General features: G+C 47.9%; 1 protein-coding gene and 1 non-coding gene across 4 annotated transcripts in view; one reads left to right on the forward strand and one right to left on the reverse strand.

Moving 5' to 3' along the window:
* Positions 1 to 24,101, forward strand: part of ARHGEF37 (Rho guanine nucleotide exchange factor 37) — a 38,462-nt gene extending 14,361 nt beyond the window's left edge. For all 3 annotated transcript variants that reach the window (XM_090288385.1, XM_090288387.1, XM_090288386.1), the window contains exons 3-13: positions 482 to 605; positions 5,815 to 5,962; positions 8,743 to 8,942; positions 10,273 to 10,403; positions 11,050 to 11,154; positions 12,775 to 12,885; positions 13,554 to 13,883; positions 16,101 to 16,229; positions 18,727 to 18,922; positions 20,399 to 20,556; positions 21,243 to 24,101. In XM_090288385.1, the coding sequence (XP_090144511.1) occupies positions 482 to 605; positions 5,815 to 5,962; positions 8,743 to 8,942; positions 10,273 to 10,403; positions 11,050 to 11,154; positions 12,775 to 12,885; positions 13,554 to 13,883; positions 16,101 to 16,229; positions 18,727 to 18,922; positions 20,399 to 20,556; positions 21,243 to 21,452 (1,842 nt within the window). In that variant the 3' untranslated portion in view covers positions 21,453 to 24,101. The remainder of the gene's footprint in view (positions 1 to 481; positions 606 to 5,814; positions 5,963 to 8,742; positions 8,943 to 10,272; positions 10,404 to 11,049; positions 11,155 to 12,774; positions 12,886 to 13,553; positions 13,884 to 16,100; positions 16,230 to 18,726; positions 18,923 to 20,398; positions 20,557 to 21,242) is intronic.
* LOC150000850 (U6 spliceosomal RNA) lies at positions 4,543 to 4,648 on the reverse strand. Its single transcript, XR_016513901.1, has one exon. It is a non-coding gene; the product is annotated as a U6 spliceosomal RNA (small nuclear RNA).
* Positions 24,102 to 26,482: the final 2,381 nt, after the last annotated feature.

Here is a 26,482-nt window from a genome sequence, read left to right on the forward strand (position 1 = left end):
AGTTTTCCCCCCTTAATTATGTACCCAAGGATGTATATTTCCTATATATGTTCCTGTACATAAATAGATGTTCTGCATCCCTTTAATAGTGGTATAGCCTAGTAATAGGGGCTGGAGTTCAGAATACATCCCAAGGTCATGATGGTAGGTGTCAAATATATCAGAGCTGGAAAGAAGTCTGATTTCCCAGCTTTATATGACAGATAGGGAAACTGAGGGAAGAAAAATGATAGTTGGTAAAATCCCAGCTTAGGTTTCCTTCCATGCTGAGTGCCCCATTTTTCCCTCTCTTCTTGTAGACTAATGAAAATACCTAATTTATAACATTTCCAGGCACTTGCAAGCATCCCACTGGGGCAAACTTCCCAAGAGTGATGGGCCCCTGGGGGCATGCGTGTTTTCAACTATTCCCCAAGGCCTGCAAATCAAGTCCCTCTACTGACCTCTCAGCAACCTCCCATGGCTTCTTTGTTCCTTCCAGCTGTCGCAGGGAGATCTGGATGTCCTGTTCTCAAACATGGATGATATCATCAAGGTGAACAGCAGATTTCTTCAGGATCTGCAGGAGACAGACTGTAGGGAAGAGGAACAAGTGCAGCTAATTGGTAAGCAAAAGACGAGGCATCTGTCATCCTTGGGTTCCTGTGGAGTTGTCCGCAGCATGTGGCCATTGCTGAACTGTGTCCAGAGATCCAGAAAAATGCAGCTCAATGGAAGCCTGCATTTGGGATCCCTGAGACATAGTGTGTCCAAGCTGGCAGGACCCTCAAATAATATCTAGTCCAACCCATCAAGGACACGAACACTTAACATGTAGCCCTTTTCATTCTCACAACATCATTACTTATTGATTATTATTATCCCCATTTCACTAAAGAAAACTCAAGATTCAGAGAGGTTAAGTAACTTTCTCAGGGCCATACAGCTTGACCAGAGAGAAAGAATCTTTCAGACTCTAGAACCCTAGTTCTTTTTGTTTTTTAAGATTAAAAAATAATATTTAGCCCTGGCTGGTGTGGCTCAGTGGACTGAGCGGTGGCTTGCAAACCAAAAGGTCACAGGTTCGATTCCCAGTCAGGGCACATGCCTGGGTTGTGGGCCAGGTGCCCAATTCGGGGTGTACCAGTGGCAATGAATCGATGTATCTCTCACACAACAATGTTTCTCTTCCTTTTCTCCCTCCCTTCTCCTCTCTCTAAAAAATAAATAAATAAAATCTTAAAACACACACACACACACATATATATATATCTTTTTTTTTTTTTTTTTTTTTTTTTTTTAAGGAGAGAGGAAGCGAGGGAGAAAGAGAAGGGGGGAAACGTCAATGTGTAATTGCCTCTTGCACACCCCCAGCTGGGAACCTGGCCCACAACCCAGGCATGTGCCCTGACTGGGAATCGAACCAGTGACCCTTTGGTTCACAGGCTGGTGCTCAATTCACTGAGCCACACCAGCCAAAGCTAGAATCCTAGCTCTTGACCATCCTGCCTTCCCTTCTCTCCTTTTTGACTAATCCCAGCTAGAGGTGGAGTGCCTCTTTGATACTGGGAGTAACTTTTTCTCTGCTATGACTTCTTCACAATCTGTGACTGAAGAAGGACAAGATGAGAGGAAATACGTCTTTACCTTGGTGTCCCAGGGAATTCCCTTCTCTTTGAACAGTTCTGCTCTATGGGAGTTTGCCTTCCTCTGTCCTTCAGTTACAGACATGCCCCCGTCCCTAGCCATACTGGTATGATAGTTTCTTTGACCTCAGCCACATTCCTGTGGAAGCACCCATGTTGAGGAGAATGTGGGACCTGCCCTAGGTTTCATGGCTATGCCCAAGTTATCTCTTAGTGGAGATCATCTCCACCATTGGCTGATCTCCCTGACATGCTGATCCTCCCTACCTATAGTTATGGGTGACTTTTCCTGGTCACATTCTCCCTGCTTCTGGGGGCTTCTCCCGAGGGAGCCCTCTCTGAGGATTCACTGAACTAGCACTGGGGAGGGGGTTTGGTCCTGGGCTGGTAATGCTGCTATGAGAGTCTTTGTCAAGAGCTGGACCACACTGAACTAGGTACCATCTGTTGTGTCCCAAGCGGGGCCTGGTCCAGGTCAGAGGTCCAGCCCACAGCTTTGGCAGGCAGGAGGGTCAGCTGGGCTTCCTGGGGTCCATGGCCCCCCACCTGCTCTTTGGGGTTGATACATTTCTCTTCACCCTCACCACTTCGCCCCAGATGGGCAACCACATACTCTCACCTGGGTATTTGTAGCAGCTTCTAACAGCTCTTCCTTTTACTACTTTGATCCCTGTTTAGCCTCGGCATAGTATCGAGCTAATAGACTATTTTTTAGAGCAGTTTTAGGTTTACAGAAAAATTAAGCAGAAGGTATGCAGAGAGCTCCCATATGCTCCTTCCCCACATCAGAGTTTCCCTATTATTAACATATTAGCATAGCACATTTATGATAATTGATGAATGAATATTAATATATTACTTACTGAAATCCACAGTGTACATTGGGCTCACTCTTTGTGTTGTATGGTTCTGTGGATTTAGACTGATGCAATGTCACGTATCCACCATAACAGTATCGGACATGTAGTTTCCCGCTCTAAAAATCCTCTAGGCTCTGCTTGTTTATGCCCTCCATCCTCCAACACCTGGAAACCACTGATCCTTTTACCATTTCATAGTTTGCCTTTTCCATAATGTCATATTGCTGGATCCACACAGTACGTAGCCTTTTAGACTGACCTCTTTCATCTAGTAATATGCACTTCAGGTTTCTCCATGTCTTTTCCTGGCTTGACACCTCATTTATTTTTTTAGGCACTGAATAGTATTTCATTGTATGGATATGGTGCAGTTTATCCATTCATCGGCTGAAGGACAACTAGTTGCTTCTAAGTTCGGGCAATTATGCATAAAGCTGCTATAACCTCAGTGTGCAGTGTTTTAAAAAACCTTATTTAAAAATTTTTGTGGTTGGCTATACATAACTTATAAAATTTACTATTGTAACTATTTTTAAGTGTACAATTTAGGGGCATTAAGCACATTCACGTTGTTGTACAACCATCACCACTATTCATCTGCAGAACCTTTTCATCATCCTCAGCTGAAAGTCTACCCACTAAAGCAGCCCCTGCAGTTACCCATCATTCTGCGTTCTGTCTCTATGGATCTGAGCGCTCCAGGTACCTCATATAAGTGAATCAGACCATATTGTCTTTTTGTATCTGGTTTCCTTCACTTCACATAATATCTTCAAGGTTCTTTTTACACTTTTTATCTTGAAATAATTTTAGACTTCCAGAAAAGTTGCAAAAATAATACAGAAGTTCCTATATACCCTTCATGTAGCTTCCTCTAATTTTAACATCTTACTTATCCATAGTACACTTATTGAAACAAGGAAATTTACACTATTAACTTTACAGACCTTATTCAGATTTTACCAGTTTTCCTATTTATGTATTTTTCTGATCCAGGATCTAATTTAATATATCACATTTTATTTTATTGTCATGTTCCCTCAGTATCTTTTTGTTTTTAATCACCATAATACTTCTGAAGAGTTTAAGTTTATAGAATATTCCTCAATTTGAAGTTTTCAATGATTAAAACTAAATTTTTTCATATAGTATGTAAAAGTTTCTATAATCTGTATTTTACAAATTTGTATTATAATAAAAATTTTCTATTTTGTAAACTTTTATATGATTTATAAAATTATAATTATTTTAATTTTAGATTAAGTTTGATACATTTTTGACAAGCATATCATAGCCAGTGTCATATACTCAGTGCATCATATCACATGATTACACTACATATTATTACTTAGAATAATGTTAGCTTTGATCACATAGCTGATAGAAGGTAGTCTCTTCTAAGTTTTCTGCTATAAAGTTACTATTTTTCCCTTTGTAATTAATAAATACTTATGGAAAGAAACTGATATTATGCTAATGTTCTGTTTCTTCTCAAACTTTAACCCATTAATTTTAACATCTACTGCTGGTACTTGCTACAATAATTATTACTGGTGTTCTAATAGTAATTTTATATTTCCATTATTATCCTTTTACATATATTAATTAGAATTATCTTTTAAGAACGAACTATCTTTTCTCCCCATTCATTTTTTAATTCAATTATTTATTTATATCAATATGGACTCATGGATTTTTACTTTATTCCATGAGAGAGAATTAGTACTATCATTTATTTTCTTGCTCAAATTGTACCAACTTCAGCCATAGGGAGCCCCTTCAAGTTGGCTCCTATGTTCTAATATGCCTCTAACAACTTTTGAGTACTTCCTTACTTTCTGACACCATAAGATGTTCCAGGATCATCTTCTATGTACATATATATACTGGGAATATGTGAAACATTACCATGGTTCCAAGAGTCAACATATAGAAAGGTATATTGAGCAAAGCATTGCCGCTCATTCCTACCACCCCGTACCCCCTCCCATTTCTTCATTCTTTCCAACCCATTCCGTCTCCCCCTACAGATAGCCAATCTCATAAGTTTGTGATTTAAAAATATGGAATGTGTCGTGAATTTGCATGTCATTCTTGCACAAGGGCCATGCTAATCTTCTCTACATTGTTCTAACTTTAATGTATGTTCTATTGAAATTGAACACCGGAGCGATCCTTTTAAAACAGAGACCAGATTGTGTCACCTCTGCTCAGAACCACCCAGTTGCTTTCTGCTGCCATTAGAATAAAATCCAAACACTTTACTCCACCTTACTTCCTTCTCTCAAGGCTCTGCATGATCTGGCTTCAGTTTCCTGTTTATTTTCTCAACACTGTGCCCTTGCTTACTCTATTCCAGGCACAACTGCCTTCCTACTGTTACCCACGTGCCAGGTGCTCACCTGCCTTCAGGCCTTCATATCAGTTCTTCATGAAGCCCAACGTTCTGCTCTCCTCTACACATTCCCAGGGCTGGGTACTTCTGGTCTCTGGTAAACATTTTTCACAGAAGCTTTCCCTAAATAGATCTACCACCCTCTGTTTTTCTGCCTTTTTCTTGGTTCGTGGTACTCATCACTGCCTAGCATATGGACTATATTTACTTATTGTCTGTCTCTCCCACTAGAATATAAGCCCCATGAGACAGGGGTTTTGTTTTGTTCACAGAGCTTAGAAGAGCGCTTGGCATATAGTCAATAAAGAAGCAGTTGGTAAATATTTGGTGAATGAAATTTGTGTCAAATGCTTTACATGTATTATTTCATTTAATCCTCATCCAAAGAAAAAAGCACTTGGAGGTGAATACTATTTTTATTCCAATCTATAGATGGGAAAATGCAGGGTCTGAGGGATCAAAGACTTACCCCAGTTTACACAGCTGAGGAAGGGTTGACTGGCGATCTGGCCTTAGTTCTCCTTGAGTCCAAAGCCCAGCCATGCCTGTCACTTCCTGGGCTGTGTTAGAGCGTGTCTTTGCAAACTGGGGGTTAGTGGTTGTACATGCCACACACAGTAATTGTAAAGGTATAACATGAGTGCGTTTTGTCAACTGTAAAGCACTGTACTAATACAAGCATTTTCAGTGTTACTGCTCTAATTATAGCTACCATTTATTAAGTACCCACAGTGCGTCAGCCTGAGCCCCACATCATTCTGTCACCTAACCCTTATAGCAAACTTGTGGAAGTAAAATGAAACAAATGGAAACTCAGGAAGATGAGGCAACTTGCCCAAGGTGACAAAGGACGTCAGGCCAGCAGTTGTCTCCCTCGTTACCTCCCTGTCCACGCAGACATGCCTCTGTGAACTTGTTGCTTTTCCGCTCTCAGGTGACTTATTCCTGGAATTCCAAGAGGAGTTCGAGCGAGTCTATAAGGTCTACTGTGCCAATTACGACCAGGCCTTGCTGCTGGTGGGGTCGTACCGGCGGGAACCAGAGCTGCAGCGGGAGATCCAAGGCATCCTTGAGGCAGTGGTGTGAGTAGAATGACCGGTGGGCATCGGTTCCTGCTGCACTGACCCCAAGATCAGGGACCGTTAAGGCCTCGCCTCTGCTTGGTGCTGCTCACACAGCTTCAGGGGTGTCTCAGTCAGGGTAGGCTAGGCGATGCTCCAGACACAAACAACTCCCAGCTCTCAGTGGCTTCAAACCAGAAAGGTTGATACCTTCCTTTGGCTCCATTGTGGGGTGACTTGGGGCTCTTTGCATAATACTCACTCTGGGACCCAAGCCAACAGCAGCCTCTGTCTGGACTATTGCCAGTAATTGTGGCAAAGGGAAAAAGAGCTCTGGAGGGTTGAACCCTGGTAACCGAATGCTCTAGCTTGGAAATGATAGCCACCGCTTCTCATAATTCATGGGCCAGGACTAATCCCATAGCTTTATCCAACTAGCAGGAGGCCAGAAGTGGAAAGCAGAAACATTTGGTGGACAGCTTTCATGACTTCCACAGGAGGGGCAGTGAGGTGGGGTGAACCCCGTGCCGTAAGCAACAGTGTTGGGGAGCAGGTGTGTATCACCTGGGGAGGCCTCTCCATGGACGGCTGAAGTCCTGCCCCATGGAAAAGGATCAGAACTGCCCTGAGTGGCATCACAGCCAGAGCTGACACCAGTGCGTGGAAGCTCCAGGTAGATATATGGAAAGAGAAAAAATTTTAATTAAAGTTTTAAATGGGTAACATAATTCCATGGTTCAAAATCTTTAAAGCATCCAAATTTATACAGTAAAAAAAACAAACTTCTCAACCCCACCCCTTTATCCACTCAATTACCACTCTCATCCACAAAGTTAAAGTAGCTGCTTTAAAATTTTTTATGGATCTTTGCAGGGTTCCTTTATACATGTACAAGCCACTTCAAATATATACTATTTAATAGCTATGTAGAGTTTTTTCCAGGGCAGTTTTATGGTTTATTTAACCATTACCCTGCTGGTAATTAGGGCTGTTACCAACTTTTTACTGTCAGAAATATAGTTGCTGAATAACTTCTTCCTTCCTTGCTTGAGTTGATATTTCTGAGGGTAAATGACTAGAGGAGGATTGATGGAACAAAGGGTTTGCACACTTCACGTACAGCCAAACTTCTCTCCAGAGAGGTCTCACCAGTTGACTCTCCCACCAAGAGGGCCTGTTTCCTCACATTCACCTAGCTCTGGGTATTATCTTCTAATTTGTCTTGCCTCTCTGAAAGGTTGCATACAAATTTTTCTCCGGATTAGCTTAGGAAGGCCGTACTCGTAAGAGGCCGCTGTAACTCTGTAGTGACTCCTTGCTAATTCGGAGAAGAAATGTGATCATCTCTTTGAAGACCCCCTGCCCTCTGACTTAGGAGGTGACAGCTGTCCCCATGAGGAAGTTGGCCCTTTCCTATGGGAAGTAAGCCCAGAGGACAGTTTTGCCAATACCTGGCAACTGTGTCCACCTCTCCTGACCGCGGTCAGCCAGGCACTAGGAAGCCCTTGGCGAGAGCAGATGGTCAGCCCTGCCGCCCCACTCCCTGCAGCTCGTGACAGGGCTCCCACCTGCCCTGCCTATTTTTAGCCTCATGGCCGATCTTTCCTGGCCATTTGGCCTGGAGAGTTTTCTTTAGGACAAAGAGCAAGAGCCCAGGGTACCATGGCGTGGTGGTGCAGAGAATGACTGTGAGTAGCATTTGTGAGACATTGAGGATTGGAACCCTCATGGGTTTCTTGAAAGCCAGGAATGAGCGCTGCTGGTCGTGATGACTGAAGGACTGTTGGCAGTGTCCTAGATGTCCCAGGTGCCATTGACTTGGGCACTCTTTCTGTAAATACCAGCCATCATCATGAAGGAGATTGGAGAAATAGTCATCCATTCATAACGAGCACATCTGGAAGAGACCTGGGCACTATTAGTACCTGTGGCTTTTATTTTTACTTTCTTTTAATGAAAAATTTCAAACCTATGGAAAAAAAGAATGTAATGAACACTTACATACCCACCACCTGAAATGAACCAGTGTTAATCTTTTGCTTTTTGCTTCATCTATTTTTATGCTGAACCATTTAAAGGAAAATATAGCTGTTCTTTTTCCCTTAAATACTTTAAATCTCTAAACATTAAGCTCCTGCAATTTTAAAAGCTTTCCTTTTTTAAAGCAGTAGAATCATTTTATTAAATGCAAAACCATGTGGATGCCCAATACAGAGAGTTGTGCTTGGGATGTATCCAAGTGGAGCTGTTAGGCAGGCAGTCGACCATGTGAGTCTGGAGCTCTGGACATAAGTAGAAAGGGAGGGTTAGGGTTTCGGATATGTTTAAAGCCATAGGACTACATGAACTCAGTACGAGAGTGGGTGCTGAGGGAGGAGAGGAGGCCCTAGAGCACTCCAGCATTGGAGAGAGCCCCGCAGAGTTGGCCAAGAGAGCAACGTGGAGTATAAGAAGGACATAGGGCATCTCTGGGGCCAAAAGAAGTAAGTGTTTCGAGAACGAGAGAGTGGTCATCTCTGTTTGCTGTTGAGTGAATGAGTAAACTGAGGGCAGAGAACTGACCCTTAGGTTCGGAACAGATGCGAACCAAGGCCCAGGAAGGGAGTAAAATGAGAACTAGCAGCATCCGTCTAACTTCTAGACCTCACAAACTACAGATGAGGAGACCGAGAACCACAGAAGCAGGTGACTTATTTGGGATCACTCAGGGAGTTCAATGGCAGAGCTGGAACTAGAAGCCCAGGTTCCCTGGGGCCCCCAAGGGTGGGCTTTGCCGACCTAATTCCAACCTTCTCCCTCAGGCCACAAGCTGGATCCTCAGGCCTCAGTTTCTTACTGGTCATCCCTCTGCAGAGGATTACCAAGTACCCACTGCTGCTGCAGAAAATTCTGGAGAACACACTCCCTGATGCCAGTGCCTACCCTGTTCTCCAGAGGGCGACCTCTGCCCTCCAGGACGTGAACACCAACATTAATGAGTACAAGAGACGCAAGGAAGTGGGTAAGGACTTGGGCAATTTAGAGGATACACCAGTGAGCACACTTCCAGTTATAGAAAACTCATCTCAGACCAGCTTCACCAATAAAGGGCATGTAGCAGCTCATGTAAACACATGTCCAGAGGTAAGTGGTCTTAGGGAGGATTTGATCAGGGTGCTGGCTCAGTTTCCCTATAAGTCTTTTCTCTGCTCTTTACTGTGTCACCTTTATCTTCAGGCTGGCCTTCCTTATAGTAAATGGCTGTTGCTGTTCCAAGATGCGCATCTGCATACCACACCCTCCAAGATAAGGCAGGGCCTTTCTCCTCTTAGCCATGCAAATTAAACTGGAGCTTCACTCTGGCAGGACCCACTTGGGTCATGTGCTTACCCTGCACATTGGTTAGGGGCGTGCCATGAGCTGATTGGCTTAGGCCTGGCTTATGTACCCTTCTTTGGACCAATCGCTGTGGCACCCATGCTTGAACTAAAATAAGATCACCATTCAAACCACATGACTGCTAGCCTTTGGAGGAGAAATGAATACTCGAGTGGGGGTGGGGGCAAAGGGAAAGGGCTGTGTATACACAGGGCAGGGAAGGGGGGGTAAGTGGGGATCCTGCCTCTCAGGTTGTTAAACAGAAAGGTTTGAAAAATGAAGCAGTGTCCCAAGGAGAGAGAAACTTATTTACACAACTGAGACAGTAAAATTAAATTATCATTTAGCTCATGTTTACTAAGGGCTATGACAAGTTTTTTTTTTTTTTTTTTTTTTATCTTGTTTAATCCTTACCATGTCCCTCTGAGGTTGGCACTGTTAGTTCTGTTTCACAGTTGGGTAAACAGAGCTTTAGTCATTTGCTCCAGGTCACAGAGCTGGGAAGGGACAGAGCCAGGTTTTGCACTCAGTCCTGGGGTCAGGCAGTCAATAGAAAGCCCTGAGCCAGGAGTGGCCAAGTCTGGTCCCAGTTTGACCAGGCTAACAGCAACTGAGGAACCTCAGGCAAATCACCTCTCACTTGGGTCATTTTTTAGAAAGTAGATTCAGACCCATCATCTTATGTGATCCTCCCAGCCACCCCGTGAGCTGGCTGGCCTCATTTACAGATAAGGAAACTGAGACCCACGATGTGGCAATTGCCCAAGTCAAGCAGGCTGTTCAGCCAGGGCTCACACCTCAGGGTGAGGGCTCAGCCTGTGCTTGTCTTTCCTGACTCACCACCATTCTAATGGGTGTGACCCTCTTGTTTGAGAAGAGGGCCCACTCGGGTGTCCAGCCAGGTGGGTGAGATGCTGGCTTCTCCAGGTCAGCTTCCTTCCCCACATGCTCCCCCCCCACCCCTTGTCATGCAGCCTCCAAGTACACCAAGGTGGAGCAGCTCACCCTCCGGGATCGGCTGGCCCGCATCAACACGCACACCATCTCCAAGAAGACCACGCGGCTGGGCCAGCTGCTGAAGCAGGAGGCGGGGCTCGTGCTCAGGGTGAGCATGGCAGGAGGAAGGGTCACAGCCCAGCCATCCCCAGGGACAAGCAAGGCTGTGTGGTGGGTGAGGCAGGGGCTTAGACTGCTCTCAGAGATGAGAACGCTGCGGCCAAGGGAGGGAGGTGACTTCCCAGTACTGACAGCCGGCTATAGGCAGCATTGGCACCCCACTTGATTCTGAGGAGCCTGAGTAGGGCTTTCTCCACTGCTCCTGGTGCTGGTGTCTCTCTGGGACCTCTGGACTCAGATAGGAGAGCTAATCTCTGGGTCCGGGCATAGGACCAGTCATAACTTGATCCACACAATGAAGTAGGTGTTCCTATCACCTCCCCTACCCATCCCCCAATTTTGCATATGAGAGACTCAGAGAGGGTAAAACACATGCCCAAGGTCACGTAACTTGGAAGCAAGTGAACCAGGACTCATGTGCTCCTGTGTTTGATTCTGTGGTCTGAATACAAAACCACTAAGCTGCACTCACTGCCTCAAACTGCCCAACTCAGCCAGGGGGCTGGAGGAACTGGCTCTGATGGGCAGGTCTGTGGAAAGGTGGTCCTCAGCGCAGACTTGGGGGTGCAGGTATGTGGTGTACACTGCCCCCACGTGGATATTCTCGGCCCTCACAAGCATAATTTGACTCTCAGACAGAAGACAAGGAATTTGATGACTTGGAAGAGAGGTTCCACTGGGTGTCGCTGTGTGTGACTGAACTGAAGAACAACATCGCTGCTTACCTGGACAATATGGAGGTGAGGATTCTGCAGTTAATAATAGGTGGGGCTGGTTGGGTTCCCTGGGCAGGAGGCGTGCGGGCCCATCTGATAAGCTGGCAAAGGGACCAGCTGCAGGCACCACTGGAAGAGGTCATCATGGGACTGGATAAGGACCCATGGGCAAGCATTCGTTGGGCTGGGCAGCTTCTGAGCCCACTGAGCTCTCAGGGATTGGGGTCAGAGCCCTTAGAAGGACCCTGTCAGACTGTCACCCAGAGTAGGGGTGACAAACTCAGGCACTTAAAGGGGCCAAGCACTGAGTGAAGTGTGCACGTGTATAAAGCCTAGTGTCTGTTTGTGAGACTTTTTTGGTAGTTAAGTCAATATGTGGTAATATTTTGAATTTGAACAAATGAATGCACTAATGAGTAAGTAAAATCTAAAGGGGCAGTTATTACTTGACTCGGGAGAGTTGTTGCTATGGGCCTAGTGCAGCCAGTTCTGACTTTAAGGAAGAAAAGAAAACTGGAAATCCAGCCTTTTAGGGAAAGCTCAGGATGGGTCCATGTGAGCAACTAATTAAATAAAAATTTAAATGTTATTCAGTTCCAAGGAAATATATTTCTATAAGCTGAATTCAGCCCACAGGAACAGCAGGTTGTATTCCCATCTAGCTTGTCACTTTCCTTGTGCCAACAATCCCCCCTCCTTCTTGTCATCGACGCTGACTCATTCCATCCGCTGTGTCCCTTTTACGTGGTTTTGTTCCCAGTTGTGTCCATTTGCGCAAACCAGCTCAGTCACATGATAATGGTCCGTTTGGATAATAGGACTTGGGGTGGTGTTATTGGAAGTGTGTACAAGGCGGGAGGTGGCCGTGTCACGCTCCTCTGGGTGGGCAGATGTCCCTGCTTGGCCCTGCTTCTTCCTGGGCCCCCCAATGGAAGCATCTGAGCAGCAGAAGGAGGTGGAAGGGGAAAATGCTCAGGGCCTGGAGGGAGAGAACCCAGAGGCACCTGAGAGACACATCTGGCTTTGCAAAGGAGGATGGATATTTGGAAGCTTTCAGGCTGCGTTTCCCTCAATGCAGGACTTATGTGACAGCTACAGTGTTGACATGGAATCCCACAGGGACAACGTCATTCCCTCTGTTAATCCTCTGAGGCCAGGAAAAGCCTCTTTTGCTGGCATGTCTTGAACACAGGCAGAGCCAGTCTTGGCCTGGGAGCCATCAGCAGGCAGTGACATCCAGACAGAACTTAATAACTTTGTTTTTGTAGCTGTTATTCTTGCATGCCTATTTATGGCAATTATTACTCGTTTTCCCTTTATGGTAGTGTCATAGGGTGTTTTTTAAATAAGCATATTGACTTAAATAGGAATGCTTAGTTGATTTAAAGAAAAGTAATAGAACACGTGGAATGTGGGCATGGGAACAACATCACAAGGGAGGTATGCAGATGTGTGCAGTTTGGAAGTGCTGGAATAGGGAGACAGATGTTGGCTTAGTCTAGGAAGAACATTCTAATCAACCAAGTTGTCCAAGAATAGAATAGGCTGTGTGCTTCCCTGTCACAGGGGATGTGCAGATGGGATGCAGAGGCGAGGTGGCTGTGACAGACCATGATTTTATGTCTTTCATTTTCCCTGGTCCAGGCTTTCCTCCACTTCCGGCCACAGGAATATGATCTGGACATTCCCGAGCAGACTGTGGGGCAGTATTGCAACCTGGCAAGAGACCTTCAGCTCCAGGTCTTCCCTGAGTTTGTGAGTGAAATTTCTCCTTCTTTCTTTGTTGGGTAGGTGACAGAACCTATAAGGGTAGTATTTAGACACCAGGCCCTTCAACAGTTGTAATATCCATAACCACCCTGGGTAGTCAGCAGGCACAGATTATTATTAGTGTGTTTTACTGATAAATATAGCCCCAGCTAATGTTTATTGAGCCTTACTGTCCGCCAGACATTGAGCTAAGCCCTACACAGTCTTCATCTCATTTAATCCTCACAACACAGCTTACAGGGTAGATTCTATTAATAGCCCCATTCTGCACATGAGAGCTGAGGCACAGAGGGGTGACCACCCGTGTTATTCAGACAGTCAGTGGCAAGCTTGAATCTGAGCCCTAAAGTCTATGCTTTGACCACCACTCTATACAAAATCTTTTTTAAGATCTGTGGTCGCTAAAGATATTAAAAGTGACATGTTGAATACCTATTCTGTTCCAGGAGTTCTGCTAATCTCATTACGCGCATGCTCCCTATTTTTCAGATGGGCACATTGAGGCCCAGAAAGCTTAGATAACATACTAGAGGTCCCATCTGGTCAGTGGGGGTAGGACTGGAGCCCAGACCTGTCTACCTTCAAAGCCCCCTTTCCCAGTGCCACTTGCTGCCATCTCTTCCCTGGAACCCCAAGCTCACCTCTCCCCACAGAAGCAGCGGCTGGAAGGCCTGGTGTGGCGACCGCTGTGCAACCTGGCCAAAGCCCTGGTCGGCCCTCAGAACCTGATCAAGAAGCGTCTGGACAAACTACTGGACTTTGAGCGGCTGGAGGAGAAGCTGCTGGAGGTGGGCAGCGTGACCTACGCGGAGGAGGAGACCCGGCACACGTACCAGGCGCTCAATTCCCTGCTGGTGGCTGAGCTCCCGCAGTTTAACCAGCTGGCCATGCAGTGGCTGGGCCAGATCCTGCGCACATTCATGACTCTCCAGAGGGACCTGGCAAAGCAAGTGTTGCAGAGGGCAGAGGGCAGCTTGGCCCAGGTGAGACCTCTGGGCCTGGGTGCCTCTGGGGAATAGCCAGAACTTGCAACCCCTTGGCTTCTTTTGCAGGGGCCGGGAGGGAGGTTGGGTCTTCCAAACAGGCTATGCTTACTTAGGAGGAGGCTGTGGGGACCTTCTGTTATCCTTCCATTAGTAGAGCCAGACCTGAAAGCAAGGATAGAACTGGAACTTCAGGTCGTTCCCAGGCTCTGGAACTCAGAAGCAGAGGAGGCTCTGCTGGGAAAATGGCAGGCCTGGGAGCTGTTCCCAGAGGCGGATTGGATGTCGGTGGCAGAGACAAGGACCGTTCTACACAGTCAGGAGTAAATGTGTCCAGTTGGTGTTCCTGTTATTACCACTACTTCTAGCAGCCACCTTCTCAGGAGTGCTTACTATGTACCTATCTGGAGCACCTTCTGTCCATGATCTCACTCCTGAAATAACCTATAAAGAAAGTTTTATTATTATCCGTATTCAGAAGGGTGCTGAGGCACAGAGAGGTTAAGCAATTTGCCCAAGGCCACACAGCTAATGGTGGGATATGACCCCTGACAGTGCAACTCCAGAGCCTGGGCTCTGGACCGAACACTCAATAGCCTATAAAAGGAGCAGTCTGTTGAAAGCATGAATAGGTCGAAGAGAGGGTTGGATAAACCTCCAAGTACAAACAGTGATTTTGGAAGTTTGAAAACTGAGGTTGATATAGGAAAGAATCCTCTACTGCTTCCAGATCTCTCCCTGATGTTAACATCAGAGCTGAATGGCCTGTGGATCCAAGTCTGGAAGCAGGGTCAGTACTCCACATACCATAGGCTGCATCCTTGTGCTTCCTGTTCCGCAACTCAGCTCTCCCCATCTAGTTCATTGCATGAAAATTCCTCTAAAAGTTTCCCCCTCCAGTATCTTTCCAGCCCATAGCCCCTCTCTCTATAACTGTAACCCCCACTTCCAGTACATCACTTCTGGTCCATTTGCACACACTCCTTCCTCGGTCTGGGTGCTCCTCCGTATCATCCCCCTTGCCTTTCATGATATCTGGCATGTGGTAGGAACTCCCCAAATATGTGACACATGTCCATGAAGTTCTCAGAATCCCCATCCCCCAGGTGGTAGACCCCATCTCCCCATCCTCTATACTCCAGTAGCCCTTAGGATGTGCTTCTGCTAAGCACTTTTCAGAGCCTGCCTTCTGCTGGGGTGACAGATGAAGCCATTTCTCTTCATTGTGGGGGGGACTATGGGCTTTTCTTCTTTGAATTGAATTAGGCCTGAGCCAACTGCAGGAAGAAGTACTTCTCTTTCCTGAAGGCCAAGGGCAAATCTGATTAGATGATCTTTTCATTTTCCTCCCACATACTCTAGCGTTCTCTCCAGGGCTGCTGAACCCCCTTGTATTTAGGCTGGGCTATGAGGGGCTGGGGAGTGTTACTGATGACAGTAGGGGAGGTCAGCTTCATAAAAGTGGAAAGAGGGCATTCTTGGCTGGTTAGGGCCTGCCAGTGATTGCTGCCAACATCCTTGTCTCTGTCTCATGGCCCATTGCCCTGGACTCATCCTGTGGAGCCTGGGCAAGACCTGCATGGTAGAACCTCAGTTTGTCTGGGGAGGGTGAGAGGAGGCCTAAATCAGAACCAAGAGCAGTGAGTTTGACGACAAGCGGAGAGGACGCATCTCTGTTAGCTCCGGGGTCTCACTCAGCCCTAAGCTGTCTGATGAGGGAGCAGGAGAAGCCTGAGGCCTGGCTGCATTCGTTACAAACAGTGTTGCCAGGGCTAGACTTGCACTCGATCCCCAGCTGTTATTGCCTCTGGGTCGGCTTGCTGGCAGGCCTTTCTCTGCGTGGTGGGAGAGATGGCTCCCAGCAACTCCAAGCACTTACCTTTACATCTCAGAATCCAAAGGTGGAACCACCCTCTCATCCCCACCCTTCATGTCCTAAATCTCATGGCAGCATTCCGATTGGCCCTGCTCAGGTCCATTGTCCAATCCTTGGACCGATCATGGTGGCCAGGAGAAGGGATGCCATGACTGCCAGTTCTGTGGCTTACAGCACTGTGATGGGCAATTCTGCAATTTTACAGGACCCCGTAGAAGGACGTGTATTCAAAGGAAAGTGGGGCAGTAGGCAGACAAAAACGGCAGCTGTGCAGGACCAAAAGACCCATCTTAACTCGTCTAGGGTTTATGTGTGGGCTGACGGTATCTGTCCCTACCCAGCTACCCCACCACCACCTCTCTGAGCCAGCCTTCAGGAAACTGGTGGAGGACGCTCTAGGCCAGACTGCGCACCAGCTTCGCTGCTTTCAAGAGAACTTTGAGAAGGTCCTGCCGCCTCCCACTATGCAAGTAAGTGACCCTCCTTCACCTGCCCCTGGGGTGGGGCTCAACCCCTATTTCTTCTCCCTTTTCTACTTTTAGTGTTTCCTGTTACCGTGGAAACATTATCCCTGTCCTTCTCTCATTTCTCTCTGAGAACTGGTGAGTTGGATTCACACCACCATACTCTTCATACATGTATGCTCTTCATACATGTATGCTCTTCATGGCCAATAAGCATCAGAACAGAACAGAACTCTTGGGTCAAGAATAAGAAAACTCAAACATTTTAATATTGAGTGAAATGAGGCCTTATAATGAGCAAGTGGCATTTAACATCTAAAAACCTGGAACTTCTTCAGATTTTCCATCAAAATTTACTGTTTCCTCATCTTCTCACAGTAGCTGCTTCAAATACCAGCATTCAGGATGAGTGAAGTTTGACTAAGAACGCACTTAAATTTTCTTTTCACTATGGAATTTCTTTAAAATTATAGTACAGTTGGCATACAATATTATATTAGTTTTAGGTATATTTGACATTTATGTACCTTAGGAGTTACATAATCACTGTGATGAGACCATGTGTCACCATACAAAGTTCCTGCGATGTTATTGAGTATATTGCCAGTGCTGTACATTACATCCCTGTGACCTACTTATTTTATAAAGAAGTTTGTATGCTAAGGAGTTTTTTATTGTAAAAGACAATATTTCAGCTCCATAATAGTTTACAAAACTTTGGATGGCCAAGTGCTTTTTTTGGTGAAGTATGTTTCTCTAATATATAAGGAAAGGGTACCTTCCAGTCAGTTTACCTGAAGAATGTACCTAGGTAGTGGATGTTTTAAAAGTAACTGAAGTAGCTGAAGGGAAAGGGGGCTCTCATGGTTTGAGAAAATGGAAACTGTGTCTTTAATCACATGTGAGATGTGAAATGAAAGGTCAGGAGACAGCCCCAAGGTTCCCCAGCAGGAGGAATGGGGCCCAGAGACACAGAGAGACAAGCTGGGGATGACGCTCCTCGGACCACAGCTGTGTCTCGCATCCCCCCACCCCACCCCCCCAACACAGGAAGGCTGCCCAGCAGAGGTCTCATGGGGGGTGTGACAGGGCACCGCCGCCTGGGAAGAGGAAGTGTTCCAAAAAGGAAGAACAGAACAAACACTCAAATGAGTCACGAGAACCTCCCCTCTCTTTTTACTTATGACAAAACAGCAGTTTTCTGATTGCAAAAGCAATCCATGCTGATTGCACAAAAAGGAGAAGACTCAGAAAGACAAAAAGAAGGAACAAATGGAAACATAATAATCCCAGTGCATGTTGGGATTAATCGGTAGGAAGAGAAGAGCCCCCTCTTCTCCGCACACCCCCCCCCACACCTCCTGTAAACTCCTGACTTATTTGGCTGAGGGTACAGAACCCACAGAAGTGAGATGGCCCATCCAGGGAATGCTGCCGTCCTCTGCACCAGGTAGGGGCTACAGGCTTGAGAAAGAAGGCAAATATTGGCTACACCGCTGGCTTTTATACTCACATTAACACCATTGGTCTGAAGGAAAGCTGCCGCATCTCTACGCTTCCATTTTGTGGTGTGTTTGGAACATTAGGTCCTCCTGGTTCCTGATCCTGACTTGGGGAATCCATTGCAGTATGGGTAACGGGAGAGTCTGTGCCCAATATCCCTGAAGGGCACCCCTGTCTATCTCCTTGCACCCAACACCTCCCGACCCAGAAATAGCTAACCACATTAACTGCATAAACACGGTGTATATAAATACATACATACATAGGTGTGTGCATGTGTGTGTGTGGAGAGAGAGAGAACACATAGTAAATCTGTAGTCAACATTTTAAGTTTCTTCTTTGTTTTATAAAAGGGGGACATTCACCCCTTAGTCCCTTCTTGTTGGTACTTTTGTTGGAAGCAGTGAATGAAAAAACAAAGGTCTTGCCAGGAGATTTTTGGTCGAGCTGACTCATTCTCCCCAGCCAGGTGGCAGTTTCCACCAGAGCCAAGCTCTCTCTGTGTTTCTTCTACGCCATTCACAAGGCTTACCGTGCCTGGTTAACAGTAGGTAATAAACCCAATACTTGTGAACCGAAAACTCACAGGATAGCATTTCCCCACTCCCACACGTGGGAGATCTACCTGTGTCTGCCCTGTGCTGGCCGAGCTGCCTGATGAGGAAGGCCTGGAGCTGATGCGAAACTCACAATCTAATGGGATTGAAAGGCCCGTGCAAGAACCATCTCCGTGGGGGTCAACTCAGCTTGGTGCTACAGGTAGAATTTAGAGCCCAACCCTGGAGTTTTATAACTGAGCAATTTCAGAACCTGAATTAGAATTTTAGAAAACCCCAGAAGTCTGGACCCGGGAGGAATTTTAGAGAATTAACTGCGATGCTCATGGATACTAATTGCACGTGTTTCTCATCTGGTCCAGCGGTCTGTTAGTCGGGACTGCTGGGCAGATGTTGGCCCCAGTTTTGATGCCCTAACCTGTCTGTGTCCCTCCTCTCCCCAGCCACTCCTCCCTGGGGCTGAACGCCAGGTGCAGGCTCTCTTGAGCAAGTATGGCCCAGGAAAGCTGTACCAGGTGACAAGTAACATCAGCGGGGCTGGGACTCTGGACCTGACATTGCCACGGGGCCAAATTGTGGCCCTCCTTCAAAACAAGGACACCAAAGGCAATAGCAGCCGCTGGCTGGTGGACACTGGGGGTAGGTAGGACTTCATGGGCCCTTCTACTCCCTCTGGGAAAACCACCCAACAGGACCACTGGGGAAACACAGGTGCCTGTGTGGGCCAGAGTCTGGTTGTGCAAATCCAAGGTGGGAAGGAGCCCAGGTGAAAACGCAGGGTTTGGGGCACAGCCAGCTCAGTGTGGTGCATGAAATGCCAAAAAGAGGATTTTAATCTTTCATTGCAACATCTGTTACCGAGCACCTACTGTGTGCAGGGTGCTGTGCAAGGAAGACAAGGACCCTGCCTTGGGGACCTCACAGACCGTTGGGGTGGGCAGAACATCAGCACCAGCCTGAGAGATGGAGATAGGCAGAGAAGGGATGCTTGGATCCCAGCTATGTGGACAGACGTCTGATGTCCAGAATGAGGGAGGTGTTGTCTGGTCCCCTCTGCACTGGTCATGCCCTTGGGGTGTGGTGCTCAGGTCTGGGTGCCCCAGTGTAACCAGGCAGGAGGCAAGTGGCACCTTGAACCCAGGAGGAGATGGACCAGTGGAATGTCTTACAAAGAAGACAGGATGAGGCCCACAGGATGAGGGTTACACAGAATTATCGGGAGGAGATCAATAGAGAGTTGTTCCCCCATCAGACAGTTTATAATTGTTACTTAAAGATATTAGAGAAAACATAGCTAGAACATAAACCCATGATTTTATTCATATTATTGTATAGTGCAAGACTAAGTTTTGAAAAGTGAGTCTATGAAAACATTAAGAAAACGGTATGAATCCAGTAGAAATCACGAAAGGGTAGTTAGTCTCTTTCTCAAGTTGAAAACAGCTGAATGGGGATTAAAGCAAGGTGTCCGGGGCCACAAGCACTGGGTGTGGGTCCCAACTCCGCCACTTAGCTGCCTGATCTTGGAGAAGTGGCGGAGCCTCTCCGAGCTCAGTAGGCCCAGCAGTGCAATGGAGAGTTGATGTGAAGACCGGATAAAGCCAGTCTGGCACCTGGCATGCTCTCAGGAAGTGGTGGCCACTCAATGGCAGCAGCCAGAACAGCTCTGGAGTAGCCGCTCCCTGAGAAGGAACGGGGGAAACTTGAAGAAGAGAAAAACAATTTCCCATGGGAAAGGCTGTGCTGGGTCAGGAAGCAGCCTTGCTCAGGGCCGCCACTTCAGGGGAAGAGGACCCGTGGTGCCAGCACCAAGGAAAGCAGTTTTCATCTCAGACCGAGGAAGCACTTCTCTCTCAGAGCTGTTCAAAACCAAGTGGGCTGCCTCAGTAGGGAATGAGCTCTCTGTCATCGGGGGTGTGCAAGCAGAAGGAAGAGACAGTGAGTGCGGGGGGGGGGGGGGCTGTGAGGTTCCTAGATGTCCTTCGCAGGCCCCCCCTTAGTGCCAAGGAGCTGTGTTGGAGACATTGGCCCCCATGCATGGTGGTGATTTCCTCTGTCACTAAAAGGGGTGGAGAAGGGGGCCTGTAGCCAGACTCAGGGTCTGTATATCCGCAGGACATCGAGGGTATGTTCCAGCTGGGAAACTGGAGCTGTACCACATCGTCCCCAGTGAGGAGAAGCTCAGGGAGCAGGCCCGGCCTCACGAGGACTCCCGACATCTAACACGAGAGCCCACCCCAGCCCGAGTCCTCTCTGTCCCAACCAGGACTCAGGTGAGTGTGGGAGTGGCATGGGGGCTTGCCTCCCATAGCCACCTGGAGTGGGGCTTTGATTTTCTCTGATCTGGGGGTGGGAGGCATTACCCTGTGAGACTGGGGCCTTGATTGGTGGCCATACCAGTATCCTGGCCGGGGTGGGACCCCAAGAAAGGAAGCGCCGATACATGCCACCACATGTAGTTAGAGACAAAAGACCGAGTATTGTATAGAATGGTTGGAATAGGCAAATGCACAGAGACAGAAAGATCAGTGGTTGGCAGGGCATGAGGGAGGGAGGGATGGGAAGTGACTGGTAACGAGTGTGGGCTTTTGGGGGGATGAAGATGTTCTGGAATTAGACAGTAGTGATGGCTACACAACCATGTGAACACATTAAAAAACCCCCTGTGTGATGAATAAGCTCCTTAACTTCTCAGAGTCTCTGTTTCCGGATCTGAAAAATGGGGCAAATAGAATCATAGAACTGTGAAAATCAAAACCAGGCAAAGCACTTGCACAGAGCCTGCCGTGGGGTGGGGGTCCGCGGAGGAAGTGGCAGAAGCAGCCATGTCTTCAGCACAGAGGGATGCTTGGGAGCCATGACTGTCCAGCGACGGTGACTGACTGGCCGGGAGGGATCAGGGTCAGCAGCTCTCAGGGGTGGGTCGGGCCATCACTGTGCCGCTCGCCCTGTATTCCAGGTGGTCGCAGCCTACCCCTTTGTGGCCAGAAGCAGCCATGAAGTGAGTCTGCAGGCAGGCCAGCCCGTGACTGTCCTGGAGGCCCAGGACAAGAAGGGGAACCCGGAATGGAGCCTTGTGGAGGTGAACGGACAGCGGGGATACGTGCCTTCCAGCTTCCTGGCCAGGACTCCGAGCCCGGCGCCATGCGGCTGGAATCTGCCCCCCTAGGGTGCCCTCCTTGGAGCTCATGTTGACAAGGGATGGGGAGGGTTAAAGCCTGTGACTCTGGGGTGGAAGAGAAGCAAAGAGGAGCAGGGTAGAAGAGGAGATCAGTCCAGGGTGGGGGGAAGGGCTCCCAGAAGGCAGCCAGAAGAGGTGAGCACGCCTTGCAGAATGCCTGGCGTGGGTGGGCATGAAAGGCTTCAACCAGGATGGCTCCTGGTGTCTTCATAAAGAGCTTGTTCCAACCCGGAGTCACAGCATCCCGGATGGTAGGCCAGGTTGTTAAGGATTTGCCGTAGCTCATGGCCAGTCTTAGCTGTGCACCCATCTGGGCCTGCCCATGGAGTGGGCCACCGAGAATGTTACCTGTATGCTGTGTGGGTGGAGGAAGGGGCCCTGGAGAAGCCCAGACCTGCCTCGCCTGACAATTGGCTTCCTACCTGTCGTGTCAGGAGGCACCTTAGCTGACCCATCTCCTTTCACCTCTCTGTGCTGGCAGCTGAGTTATGCTGGGCAGTGACCCCCTGAGAGCCCTCTGTAGTCGGGGAGTGGGGCTTGTCCGGACAGTGGAGAGGTTCCCAGGAGACTCTTGCCTGGGCCTGGGAGTGGGCGTGACCAAGCCACAGGTCTGGAAATGTGTGTAGGTAAATTCAGAGCCTGTTCCAGGGAAGAGGAGATTTTGAGGGTGTGTTAGGTGGGGTGTGTAAGGCTGTTGCCAAGGAGTTGTACACTGTTGCTGTGTTCTCTGAACTGGGGGACAAAGGGACAAGCAAATGACAAAGGAAACTGTGAAGCAAGTGAGTACAGGCCTGGTGGGTGGGAGGTTAGGTAATGGCTTGGATTCCTGTTTCTGGAAGAAGGGGAGCCAGGGGAACCCCATGTGGTTTCAGGAGGCCACTGAGGGCCTGGAGGCAACAGTAGACACAACGTCAGTTGGCCGTGGGACCTGTGACACAAGGCTAAGGATGTGGAAGCTCCTGGAAAATTGTGAAGTGTGTGTAGGTGTGAATTGCTGTTGGTAGCAGGTTGTGCTGGAAGAGGTCTCAGGTTGGCCCCAGCATCAGCATTCACTCCATCCCTTCCTGTGCCCATGGTGGAATCTACTGCAGGCTCCTTCTCAGTACTGCATTCTAGGTAGCCAAATTTGAACTTGTCATCCCTTTCTAGAACCTGGAAATGGAAACTCCTCAATAAAAAACTGACCCACTGTGGCAATTTTGGGTGCGGCCAGTGTGAATCACCTCTAGGATGTCACTTCGGGCTAAGATAAATTGCAGGATTCACAGGAGAACAAGAGGTGACCCAGCATGATCTTTTAATACAAGGGACAAAATTTGGGACCCACCCAAGTTAGAGTGTGTGTTAAAACAGGTGTCAGCTAAGACTTATTTTCAAGAACATCTCTATGTTATAATAACTATAGTGCCTATAACTGTTAGCTCCGGTTTTTAGGGGGCTTTTAAAAATATATATACATGTCCATGTCTGATGGTCTAACTCACCTCCTCTGGGATTGTGAAAGCCTGAAGATTATGTAATGCAGGGGAAGCTTAGTCCCCACAATCCCTTTCCCAGCCCAATTCACTTTCCAGTATACTCTTGACTCATTTTCCTTTCTCTTCTCAGATTTCTGATACAAACAGGAAGTATAGGGGAGCAGATGATCAAATAAGAAATCCATTTGTGGTTCCACAGTACCTACTGAATGCCTGCTGTGTGCTAGAACCCTAGCTCAGGGTTCCTCAATGTGCCTGCTCCCTGCCATTACCTGGGCAGCCTTCAGCTATGGCTGACACCAGGACCCCGCCCTCCCACCCTCCCCTGCCCCAGAGGTTCTGATGTGACTGGTCTGGGGAGTGGTCTGGGCCTCTGGAACTCGGAAAGCTCTCCAGGTGCTAAGTGTATTCCCAGGATTGGGGGCCTCTGCCCCAGACATGCAGTGGTGGGCAAAAGAGACCTGGGGTCAGCCATGACCACAGCGGCAAGCTAGGACACACCTCCTCTGAGCTTTGTACTGGCTTAGATATTTTGAACAGGCAGCTTCAGAAGTGGTTTGAAATAGGACAGCCTATTCTGTCAGGTCCCAGAATGTATATTTATTAAGTGCCATTAAAAGGGATCCGAACAAAATTGGTTGTTCTTACAGGCACAAGGGAGAACACCGAAATACACTTGGAACCAAATTGATCTCATGAAGGGAAAATAAAAATGTATTCAGTAGCAGATGGGTTATGGTTTCTCGTAGACCAGGGGATGAGAATAAAAGTCACTGAAGGGTGAGAAAATGCATACTGAGAAGATGGAGGATGGCCTGAATTTCCTCCAGGGGAATCTGTATAATGTGCCCTTTTTTTCCCCAAATGCCTAGAACCATTGCACTGTGTCTTGTTAATTTCACTCTTGAACTTGCTCAGGTATTTGCCTGTGAACTGAACAAGACTTCTAAGAGTTGAAGACTGATTCACTAGGGTGTCCCTTGCTCCCTGCAGTGGAGTGAGACCTCTTTAACCTTTGGGCCCCAGCCCAGTTCTGGACGTGAGGACAAGATTACAACATCAAAGGAAAGATGAGTGGATTCTTGGTTAATATGATGAGCTCTAGCCTGGCGAATAACTGATGTGAACTACTGGGAATAAAGGACTTCAAAGACGAAAATGCCTCTAGAATGTGTGTGACTCTTACTATTAGATAGTCAGATGCCCCAGCGTGGCATTTGTTCACTGGGCACTTGCTATGCACAAGAAAAGGCACCTCATTCATTCATGTGTTCATTTAAGGAGTAGCTGCAGCACACCTTTGGCCTTAGCAGCTGGGGAGAGAGCAAGGAGTCAGAGAGACGGGGGCCCTGTCCTCCCAAAGCCCACAGGCTGGTGAGAGAGACAGACAAGTCAATAGTTAGTTACATACAGGGTAAGTGTTAGGGGAGGGCAATAACAGGTGCCACCAGAGCCCAGGGGAAGGTCCAGCCCTGGCTCAGACTTGGCAGCTCAGGAAGGCTTCCTGAGAGAAGTGATATCCAAGCTGAGGCCTGGTTGGTAACGGGTTGAGTGAAGGTGGGAGGGAGGGTATGTACAAAGGCCCAGAGGTAAGAGCTGGCACCGTTTGTCAGGAAGCTGAAATGCTGTGGAGCTAGAACACAGGCTGTGTGTAGGGGCGGTGGGTGCAGTGAAAGATGTTTTAGAGGCCAGCATGGTAAGGAGCCTTGTTTTTTATTCTGGGCGCCATGGGTAGGGGTGGGGGGCAAGCTTCGGTTCATCTTGAAATCTCCCTAAGCATGTCACATGCCTTACAGAATAGATGTTCTATACATATTGCTCAGATAAGCACCTCCGAGGGGATGGGGACGTGGTAGCCTTACCTGGCTCCACAGGGCAGGAGACAGGAGGGAGATCGGAGGGGGCTGAGGTGGTCACGGAGGCTTCTTGGAGAAGTGGGTTAGGGCTAAGTAGGATTGGGGAAAGCCAAAGGGGAAAGAGGCCTTCTCAGGCCTGGGGAGGCAGTGTAGTGCCATGAAATGTACCCAGAACTTTGGAAAAGCTGAGCCCAAGGCCTGCTTGACCACAGACCAGTAACAAATGCACTTATCCACACGTGAAGAAGCATGGCGAGGTCCCCCAGCCTCCCTTGTCCTCCCCTCTCGGTCCCCAAAGGACTCATTGTAGAGTTCTGGTTCACCTGCAGGTGCCCCTGACTCTCTTCACTGAGACCTAACTTCCGGGGTGGAAGAGTCATTGTGGGGTCTGTGGTGGCGGGGAAGACACTGAATATCCTCCCAGGACAGGGTTAGGTAAGGAAAGAGCTGGTTTCCGCTCCTGAGGACATCATGAGGAGCTAGGATCCTGAATAATCCATTCACCTGACCTTGCTCACCTGTTTTCTTTTTCTTTCTTTACATATTTTTCAAGTACAGTTTACATTGAACATTATTTTGTGTACAGCTAGTGGTTAGGCAATCATATACTTTACAAAGTGTTCCCCCTGGGATCACCTGTTTCCTTACTGGTAATTTCTGAACTTACCCTTTCTGTTTTCTCAGCTGTAAAATAGGTACAATTCCTGTTCTCACAGGGTGGGTGAGAGGAGTAAATGTAAATCAGCACCAGCAGCATCACAGCTTTGCGATGGAGGAGCATGTGAGCTGTGACCACCAGGGGGCAGCAGGGCTCTACAATTCAGCTGGGGGAGGCTCTGGAGGCTCCCATGGAGTCAAACTGGAATGCCCACTGGTGCTGGGCAGGTGGTGCAAATCAGGCTAAGGCCCAGGTGAAAGACATTAGGGAGTGGTGCAGACTGTGCTGGAGCCCAGCATCCACGCTCCATCTAAAAGAACAGCTTCTTGGCTCCAGCCTACGTTGCCACATCAGAATGAAGGCCCGGTGCTGCCAGGTAGACTGAATTTTCAAGGGAAGCCAGAAACCACGGTTTTGTTTGTTTGAATCTTTTGATGTGACGTCTTCTGTGTGGACAGTGGGTGGGCCACAGAGGTCCCCCTCTGTATCTTCTGCCTTAGCGTGGGTTCACTGTCCTGGGTGAAGGGTCTCTTCTGAAGAATTAGTTTATATCTTGATATTTCCTGTGAAATGCCTTCCTGTGTCTCCACTTTGCTCATGAGACATTTGTTTCCCTTCGTTAGGTCTCTGGGGAGCCCTGTTTCCTTTCATGCTACCATTCTTTGTTGCTGCCTCAAGATTTCGTTAGATCGTATGCCATATTTTCTGGCTCACCCATGAGGATCTCCATAGTACCCACCTTACAAGAGTCTTTTGAGGATTAAATGAGATACTGATATGAAATCTGGCCAGCATCTGTCTCATTAGTGCTCAACAAACACAGTTATCATTATTAGGGGGACTTCAGAAGAGATGGCGTGACATTTGGAGAAAGGTTTGCAGGGCCTTTCTCTGGGATGGTGACAAGGCCTGGCCTTTCCCCTGTGTAGATGAAGCCCTGATCTGGGCTCCCTGAGGGCCTGGCTGGACTTGGCTGTCACACTCCAGAGACACTCTTGAGACTCTTCCTCCTCGGCAGGACCAGGG

This window comes from Furipterus horrens, unplaced genomic scaffold (genome assembly GCF_987537825.1).
Source record: "Furipterus horrens unplaced genomic scaffold, mFurHor1.1.pri manual_scaffold_10, whole genome shotgun sequence".
NCBI classification, from domain to species: domain Eukaryota; kingdom Metazoa; phylum Chordata; class Mammalia; order Chiroptera; family Furipteridae; genus Furipterus; species Furipterus horrens.